Below are 10,391 nucleotides of genomic sequence, written 5' to 3'. Positions count from 1 at the left end.
TGAAACAAGCCATATCACTAGGTTGTGATTCCTTCTTGAAGTTCTGGTTTGGGCTTAGGTATGCTCCGTGATTCTTCTTCATGAATCTGGAAAATTTATTCACGAAAAGTGACATTGCATCATTGCTGATTTTTTCAGCAGTCTTGTCAGATGTTATTTCAGCAGTAGGTGAAACATTTGTAACAACTGAATTAGTAGCAGTAGCTGCAAGAGCCTTGGTAGGTGGATTTGATAAGTGCTCTTCTCCGCTTCTCACTTCCATCTCAAACTCATAAGCTTTCAAGTATGCGAACAAGTCATGTAGTTCTAACTTGTTCAGATCTTTTGAGACTCTCATCGCCATTGTCTTGACGTCTCATTCTTAGGGTAAAGCTCTCATCACTTTGTGTGCTACTTCTCTAGTGTCATATTCCTTTCCCAGTGTTGCTAGCTCATTTACTAAGCTGCTGAAACGTTCATCAAACTCGCTCAGAGTTTCTCCAGCCTTCATCTTTAGATTTTCAAACTTTTTCATTGCCACAGACAGCTTGTTTTCTTTTGTCTGTTCATTTCCTTCACAAATCTGGATGAGTTTCTCCCAGATTTCTTTGGCTGTAGGACACATCTTGATTTTGCTGAAGGTGTTTTTATCAAGTATTTTGTAGAGAATATCCTTCGCAACATTGTCGAAGTTTGCTTTCTTCTTGTCCTCTCCTGTACATTCACTTCTTGGCTTTTTGAGCATTTGTGGTGCTCCATCAGTGATAGAAATAGCAGTATTAGGCTTTATAATATTCAATGGACCATCTGTGATGACAAACCACATGTCATCGTCTTGAGCTTCAAGATGAGCTTTCATTCTGATCTTCCAGTCATGGAAATCTTCTTTTGAGAACATAGGGACTTTACTGAAATGTGCCATTTCTATTGTAAATTTATAGAACAAGAATAGCCTGCTATGATACCAGTTGTTGGGGATCGATATCGAGTTTAGAGGAGGGTTAATAAACTCGTTCTATTGTTGGATGTTTTTGCAAAGGGTGCTAGAATCCTGTTAGAGATTATAACCTTTCTTGTTCGAATAAATATCTAGCAGATCACAATAATAAGTACGGAAACGATCTGATGGTATGAGGGTGAAAATAATAAAACTGTAGGCAATAGATAGTGTTTTTTCTAGAAGTTCGAAGATGAAATCTTCTACGTCTCCCCTTCTTATGTCTCCAGAAGGTATCACTAAAAGACTTTGGCTATTACAGTACAACTTTTGTACACACCTACTTCAGTAGGACTTACCCTTAGCCTACTGAAACTCTTAGCTTTACAACACACTATAATGAATACAACAAAGTTCTGAAAAAGACTATTTCCCAGATTACAGACTTTTCTCAACAAGATGTAGTAAAATGTAAAGCTTGTGAAGAGATAACGAAACAACAGCACTGATCTCAGAAGATCAGATAAATGCTATAACGAGTATCCTTCTTTTTCGTATGTTGAGCTTTTAAGATAACGAGTAATTCTTTGATTTGCTCAAAATAACGTTGGATATATAATGTGTTGATTGATAAAAAATGATGATTATTGTCTATTTCTATATAGGGTTGATCCTTATATATAAAAAGTTTTGAATCCAACTTATATAAATAAAACGACTTCTATGACTCTGAGTAAATCAGTTTTATCACCTAAAAAGGGTCCTGTAGAAAGCTTCAGGATAATCAGTCTTTGTCTCATACCAAAACTAATAAGGAGCATTAAATGTCTTCATACAGCATTAATGGTGCAATTAATACTAGTACTAGGTAAAGTAACAGTAAAATTTAAGACTTGTAACTATCAAACAAAAGACGTTAAGTTCTTCTTGCTTAATCTAAGTTCTGCTTCTGCTTTTCTATGTTCTGATTCTCCTTTATACAAGTTTAAGTACTTGAAAAGTACTGCTTCTGTTTAAGCGATACGATAGCTTCTGCTTATTATACTGTCTTCTGATTTTACTATCACGACCTACTGATTTTGACTCTCATCACCACAATTAAATTAAGTCTAACAGTTTCTTTTTTTTTTACTTTTAGTTAAAAAATATTACATAAACAAAGAACAAATCCTTGAGCCTTAACAAAATTTATTATTTGTAAACTTCATTCTTGCATTTAGTAATTTATAAATTAATAAATTTAAACTTAAAATAACATATATGTGGATCGATCTCGTACTTACGAAATATATTACTTGCAAACAACCTACACTAGGCTGAATTATAATTTAAGTAGTAGCAAGTTTTTGGCAGCCGTTTCCGGGGAGGTATAAATTAGTTTATATTTGTTATTTATGTTTTATTTTAATGTATTGTGTTATTTTTACTTCTGCGAGTTTTTTGAGTCGTAAAAAAAATGATATACTTATTCGAGTAACTGGAAATAATTTAAATGTGGATGATAAATCAAATAATCAAGATGATAATGATAATGATGATGATGATGATCATAATAATAATAATAATAATAATAAAGAAAATGATCTATTAAGAACACTTAGGCATATATGAACCCTCCCATCTTGTTTAGTTTTTCCTCCTGATACATCTAATTTCAACTTTAAACCTCAAATTATTCAAATTTTACCAAATTTTCATGGCTTAGATTTTGAATATCCATATTTACATCTAAGAGAATTTGAGGAAGTTTGTAACACTTATAATGATCAAAATTATAGCATGGATATAGTTCAATTAAAGCTTTTCCATTTTCTTCAAAAGATGAAGCTAAAACATGGCTACAAAATTTGAGATCGGGTTCAATAAAGTCATGAAAAGAAATACAACAACAATTTTTAAAATTTTTTCTTTCCCATAAAACAAACTGACAAATTACAATTTTTTTCTCAAAGACAAGGAGAAATTTTTTATCAATGTTGTGATAGATATAAAGAATTACTTAATACATGCCCACATCATGGTTTTGAAATATGGAGAATAGTTTCTCATTTTTATGAAGGTCTAATACCTAAAGATAGAAAAATGATAGAATTCATGTGTAATAGAGTTTTTGAAAATAAAAATCCAAATGAAGCTATGGAGTATTTGGATTCATTAGCAGAAAATGCTCAAAATTAGGATAACATAGGTATAATAGAACCACCAACAACTAAAATCAATAATTTAACAAATGATGGTTGTATCTATAATCTTAAATATGATATAGATATTCAAGCTAAACTTGCATCTTTAGCAAGGAAAATTGAGTCATTAGAAATGAAACAGAGTGGTCAATTAAAAAATATTCAAGAAATTGTTTGTCATATATGTGATACACATGATCATTCTACAAAATATTGTCCAACATTACCTTCATTTAAAGAATGTCTCCATTGACAAGCAAATTGTGTTAACAATTATAAAAAACTAATATTAGATCATTTTTCATAATCCTGGATAGAAAAATCATCCTAATTTTAGTTGGAGGAATGATAATAGTGCACAACCTTCACAACAATTTTTTCAAAATAACCAAAATCATAAAGGTTATATTCCTTATGTTACACCTCCAAAAAATAATTTGAAGACGTAATTCATGAATTTTTTCAAAAGAAAGAGTCTATCAATATTCAAAACAGTCAATCTATGAATGATTTGACAGAAATTTTTGCAAAATTTTCATCTGCACTTCATATCCATGAAAAAAGAATTTTCATCTCAACCTCAACATAACCCTAAAAATCAAAATCAAGAATTAAATAATAATAAAATCGATCAAATAAAATCTGTTATTACCCTTACAAGTGTTAAAATAGTTAATGATCCATATAGTAATGAAAACAAGGATCGTTTAAATTCAAAGAGTAAGGATTATAATCTTGATACTTTTGAAAATGATGATGCGTTAAATTCTAATAATAATATGGTGAATGATAAATAATCTGGAATAGTAAATGAGTCAAATAAACCTCCACCATTTCCTCATGCATTAACAAATCATAAAAAAGAAAAAAGTTATTCTGATATCTATGAAGTTTTAAACAAGTAAAGATAAATGTTCTATTATTAGATGCTATTAAACAAGTATCTTCCTATGCAAAAATTTTAAAAGACTTATGTACTGTGAAGAGAAAATTGCATGTGAAGACGAAAGCATTCTTGGCTGAACAAGTAAGTTATATTCTTCAAAATAATTCTAGTTTAAAATATAAAGATCCTGATTGTCCAACAATTTCATGTATTATTGGAGAAAATAAAATTAAAAAAGCTTTGTTAGATTTGGGAGCAAGTGTGGATTTACTTCCTTATTCAGTTTATGAAAAACTTAATTTAGGGGAATTAAAACCCACTTTTGTTACTCTCTTACCGGCAGATAAGTTAGTCAAAATACCTAGAGGTATTGTAGAAGATGTGTTGGTTCAAGTTGATAAATTCATATATCATGTAGATTTTATTATTTTTGATACACAATTAATAGAAGTACATAATGAAATTTAAGTAATATTGGGAAGACCATTTCTAGCAACTTCAAATGCTTTAATTAATTGTCGAAATAGAATAATGAAATTGTCTTTTGGAAATACGACTCTAGAACTTAATGTTTTAAATTTATGTAAACAACCAAGTATTAATGAAAATGTGGCAGTGTATATCTCTGCTAGCCCAGTACTGTGGTTTAGTCTAATCAGGCGCAATATGTATGGATCACTTGCTTGAAAACATCTCTATGAAAAATGATGATGATTATGCATGTTGAAGTATGTATGATGCAAGCACGTTTATGAAAATGCTTATTAATTGATGGCACGTTTACGTTTATGTAAGTATGTTCAAAGTTCAAATATGTAGGTGCTCCTTTAAAACGCATGTGGCTTTATTATTTACTACTTGCTATTCTTAGTTTATACATGTTGAGTCTGTAGACTCACTAGACTTCATCGATGCAGGTGAGGATGAGTGTGAGGAGGAGAGAGGCGGGGACCAGTGAGTTGGCTCGGACTGTGCGAAGGACTAACCCAAAGACCGCTTAAGATTTAAGGATTTTTGTGGGGACCCGGACGCTAATCAAGTTCTTAATCATAATTGGGACTAATTAATCAATTAAAACAGGGCTTAAATTTTTTTTAAAAAATGCGGAACGTAGTGAAATCAAACTCATATACATATCAGTATAAAATACAATACAAGTCCTGTACTGCATGCATTCAAAATAAACTAAGGTTTAACAACTAATGTCAAGTGTCCAACCCTATCTCTAATCCAAGTCCGGAGCCTCCACTCTAATCACGATCTTTCCTCATCTCCTGGACCCTGATCCTGTCCCACCTGTTGTCATGTACACATACAGACAAGACAACAGTCGGATAACTCCGGTGAGAATAAATCCCAGTATAAATCAACGAAACATGCAATCATATAAACGAATATAAAGCATGTAATCAGATAACAGATATATGTATCAAAATCTGAAACATAATCAATCATAAACTGTCAAACATATACGTGACTCCACGTCTCAGACTAGACTCAATCCTAGTCTAGGGATCCCGGTTTCCAAATGTGTTGTTCCTATATCGAATTCCGTAATAGAAGGAACTCTGTTCCTATTACTCGATATAACCAAATATGGTGTTCCTATATCGAATTCCGTAATAGAAGAATTCCAATTCCTATTACTCGATATAACCAAACATCTGGTGTCCTTACCTATCCGTCATGGACTGTAGCTCTATCGCTAATATCATTATCTTGAGACATCGTGCAATGTTCTCGTGGCGATTCCACCACTATCAGGAACTTCTGTCACAAGATAACTCATCTGATCCTGCTATCTATAATTCAAGAAAACAAGTACATCAGTCAAATCAATGCAATAAAGTAAAGTATGTGATTTAGGGAAACTCAAGTCTAATCTGACTCAAGTCGATCTCCCAATACCACATTGACTTATACCTTTCTTTCGTCGGTTCTGGCTCAGTCGAAGTCCTGAATTCACAGTCTGTCTGGCAATGACAATATCAATAATCTCATGTCAATATACCTTTCAAATCAATAACAATCTGATCAATCTTGATTTAATTCAAAATCAACGGCATAACGGTACAAACTCAGTATCCCCGTCAATACCACATCACCAGATAACAGTTAGAATCCATAACCCATATTCAATACAATTCGTGATCCAATCACAATTCAAATCTGTCAGGTATAAATCCATATACCCTAAAAATTCATAACAATTCCATAATCAGTTCGTTTCAAAATCTAACTTCGATTCTATGATGTCTAACATGTCAAGAACATCATGTATGAATCCTATTCAATTCTGACAATATCATAATTCCAAAACATGTCAAAACGCAGTAAAACTTACGTCAAGTTGTAGCCTACGTCGATAGGATTACAGTATTGAAGTCAGATTACAATTTGGACGGACGGATTTCTCACAAAAGGCGTAAGGGTTTTCAACACAAAATCAGAACCCTTTCCTCGATTATTTCTTTCTTTTCTTATCAAATTCTGAAGGATTTCGTATATATATATATCCTATGGCTCGGTTAATGATACGTGTTCATTTTTCATAAATTTCGGTCGGCGCTCGGGCGGTAAGAAAATACCGCTCAAGCGCGGCACTCTCTGTCCAAGCATTTTCCTAATGTACATTGGCGCTCGGGCGGTCACAAACTACCGCCCGGGCGCCACATCTTCTGTCCAAGACGTGCTTTTATGGAACTTTGGCGCTCGGGCGGTCATTTCTTACCGCTCGGGCGCCACTAGTGCTGTCCAAAGATTGCACCCTTCATATTTAATCTTATTTCGTGTCCCGATTAATCCTTTCATAATCATATCAATTATAAATCAACAATTACCGATTACTAGGATTAAATTTCCGGGCATTACATTTCTCTCCCCCTAAGATACGATTTCGTCCTCGAAATCACGTACATCTTATTCGTATCAATAAGGATTATATACAAGATTGTATCACAATTTACATCAATGAAACAATGCTGGGAATTCTTGTTTCATATCTGATTCAGTCTCCCAAGTGGCTTCTTCCACGCCATGACGAGTCCATTGAACTTTCACAAGAGGAATCGTCTTTGTTTTGAGCTGTTTTTCTTTACGATCGATAATCCGGATCGGTTTCTCGACATAACTCAATGTCTCGTCCAGTTCGGTCTCGTCTGGCTGAATCACGTGAGAATCATCAGGGAGATACTTCCGCAACATAGATACATGAAAGACATCATGTATTCCAGATAATGAAGGCGGCAATGCTAGTCGATAGGCTCGATCTCCTATCTTCTCGAGAATCTCATAAGGACCCACATATCTCGGAGACAATTTCCCTTTCTTTCCAAATCGGACAACCCCTCTGAAAGGAGAAATCTTCAGGAATACTCGGTCTCCTACCTCAAATACCAACGGTCGTCGTCTGAGGTTGGCATATTTGGCTTGTCGGTCCTGAGCTGCCTTCATTTTCTTCTGAATCAATTTAACTTTCTCGGTCATATCTCTGATCATATCCGGTCCAGTCTCAGGAACTTCAGAGATATCATCCCAATAAAGAGGGGATCTGCATTTCTTTCCGTACAACGCTTCAAATGGAGCCATCTCAATACTCGTCTGATAGCTGTTGTTGTACGAAAATTCACAAAGGGGCAATGCATCTCGCCAGTTATTGCTAAAATCAAGTACTATGGCTCTTAGCATATCCTCCAATGTCTGAATCGTCCGTTCTGACTGTACATCAGTCTGAGGATGATATGCGGTACTCGGATGCAATTTCGTACCGAGAGCTTGCTGCAAACTCTGCCAAAAGTGCGAAGTGAATCGAGGATCTCGGTTTGACACAATCGACTTCGGCACTCCATGCAGTCTAACCACTTCTTTGACATAAATATCGGCCATCTTATCATATCTATAGGTCATTTTGTATGGAATAAAACATGCAGATTTGGTCAATCGATCAATCACGACCCAAATCGCATCACAACCTCGAGAGGATCTCGGTAACTGCGTCACAAAGTCCATGGAAATTTGATCCCATTTCCATTCAGGAATGGACAAACTCTGTAATAATCCTCCTGGTTTCTTTCTTTCAGCTTTCACCTGTTGGCAATTCAGACACTTGGCTACAAATTCAGTCACATCAGATTTCATTTGTTTCCACCAATACTGTGTCTTTAAATCATTGTACATTTTTCTGCCACCAGGATGAATGCTAAAACGACTGTTGTGCGCTTCTGTCAATATCTGTTGTTTCAAATCCGAAACATTCGGCACAACTAGACGATTATTCACATACAAAACGCCATTTCTCACCTGATATTCTGATCGATGTCCAGCTCTGACCATAGCAATCGAATTTTGTACGTTCTGATCACTTTTCTGTGCCTCTTTGATTCTCACTATCAATTCTGGTTCAGCTCGAATCGCATATAATCTCAGAGGCTAACAATCTGTTTCAAAAGCTAATCCAGACAAACAGCAGTCTTCTATCAAATTCGAAACACCTATCGTCGATAAGGATAGTGCACATACCTTTCGACTCAGTGCATCTGCTGCTGCGTTGGATTTCTCTGGATAGTACTTGATTTCACAATCAAAGTCTTTCAATAAATCCAACCATCTCCGCTGTCTCATATTCAGCTCTGATTGCGAAAACAGATATTTCAAGCTTTTGTGATCAGAATATATCTCAAATTTCTCACCGTAGAGGTAATGTCGCCATATTTTCAAAGCAAAGACAATGGCTGCCAATTCAAGATCATTAATTGGATAACGAGAATCATGGGGTTTCAGCTGTCTCGAGGCATAAGCAATCACATGCCCCCGCTGCATCAAAACACAACCCAATCCTCGGTGAGATGCATCACAATAAACAACAAAGTCACCAGTACCTGAAGGAATCATCAACACAGGCGCACTGGTCAATCTCTTTTTCAATTCCAGAAAACTGGATTCACAGTCTTCTGACCAAAAAAAGGGAGCATTCTTCTGAGTTAACTGTGTAATCGGTTTGGCAATACTCGAAAAATCTTTAACGAATCGGCGATAATATCCTGCCAAACCCATAAAACTGCGAATTTCCGGCACAGATGTAGGTCTCGGCCAAGAAATCACTGCCTCAACCTTACTGGGATCAACTGATATACCGTCTCCCGATATAATGTGACCCAAAAACACCACATGTTTCAGCCAAAACTCGCATTTCGATAATTTAGCATACAATTTCTCTGCCCTCAAAATTCTCAACACAATCCTCAGATGATTAGCATGCTCAATCATATTTTTTGAATAAATCAATATATCATCAATGAATATGATAACAAAATCATCCAAATATTTCTGAAAGACGCGGTTCATCAATCCCATGAATACCGCCGGTGCATTCGTCAAACCAAAAGGCATGACAATAAACTCATAGTGTCCATACCTGGTTCTGAACGCTGTCTTAGAGATATCAGAGTCCCTGACTCTCAGTTGATGGTATCCAGATCTCAGATCGATCTTGGAATATACAGATGAACCCTGCAACTGGTCAAACAAATCATCAATACGAGGCAATGGATATTTATTCTTTACCGTTGCCTTGTTCAGCTGCCGATAGTCGATACAAAGTCTCATCGACCCGTCTTTCTTCCTCACGAACAGTACTGGAGCACCCCAAGGAGATACACTCGGTCTGATATACCCCTTGGCCAGTAAATCCTCCAACTGTTCTTTCAGTTCTTTCAATTCGATCGGTGCCATCCTGTATGGAGCCCTAGAAATCGGAACTATTCCTGGCATTAACTCAATGCTGAAGTCTATCTCTCGAATCGGAGGCAATCCAGGAATCTCATCTGGAAAGACATCAGCAAACTCGCACACCACTGGCAAATCCACCAATGATGGGCTCGATTTCAGTAAGTCAACTGAATATACCAGGAATCCATCCGCTCCCTTCTGCAATAATCGAGTCATATTTATTGCAGATATCAAAGGAATTCTAGCACGAGAACCCTTACCATAAAATTTCCACTCCTCAGCCATCTCAGGTCTGAATCGAACAATCTTGTGGAAACAATCAACTGTAGCTCGGTACTTGGTCAACATATCGATACCGACAATACAATCAAAATCAGATAAACCAAGCACAATACAGTCTAACTCAATCGTATGCCCCTCGTACTGCAGTATACACGATTTAACAGATTTTACTGATATCAAACATGTTCCTAACGGAGACGTGACAGACACTACTGCAGACAATGACTCAATAGGCAAAGAATGCATCCACGCAAATCGCTCAGATATAAATGTATGAGATGCACCAGTATCAATCAGTACATATGCAGGATAACCAGAAATAAAACAGTTACCTGCCACAACATCATCAGGTGCATCCTGTGCCTGCTCCTCGGTCAAAGAAAAAACTCTGGCCTGC

The 10,391-nt window shown here is 35.8% G+C and overlaps 1 protein-coding gene across 1 annotated transcript; it reads right to left on the bottom strand.

Moving 5' to 3' along the window:
- Window positions 1–361: 361 nt before the first annotated feature.
- Window positions 362–901, bottom strand: LOC140807446 (uncharacterized). The gene has a single exon (XM_073164292.1). The coding sequence runs from the start codon at window positions 899–901 to the stop codon at window positions 362–364; it is 540 nt and encodes a 179-aa protein (XP_073020393.1).
- Window positions 902–10,391: the final 9,490 nt, after the last annotated feature.

The sequence above is a fragment of the Primulina eburnea genome, chromosome 1, assembly GCF_022965805.1.
Source record: "Primulina eburnea isolate SZY01 chromosome 1, ASM2296580v1, whole genome shotgun sequence".
Classification (NCBI taxonomy): domain Eukaryota; kingdom Viridiplantae; phylum Streptophyta; class Magnoliopsida; order Lamiales; family Gesneriaceae; genus Primulina; species Primulina eburnea.
The sequence above is the reverse complement of the archived record's forward strand: the minus strand, read 5'-3'. Positions and strand labels throughout refer to the sequence as shown.

Coding starts and splice junctions, on each gene's coding strand:
- LOC140807446 (XM_073164292.1), bottom strand. CDS start 901: ATGGCACATTTCAGTAAAGTCCCTATGTTCTCAAAAGAAGATTTCCAT.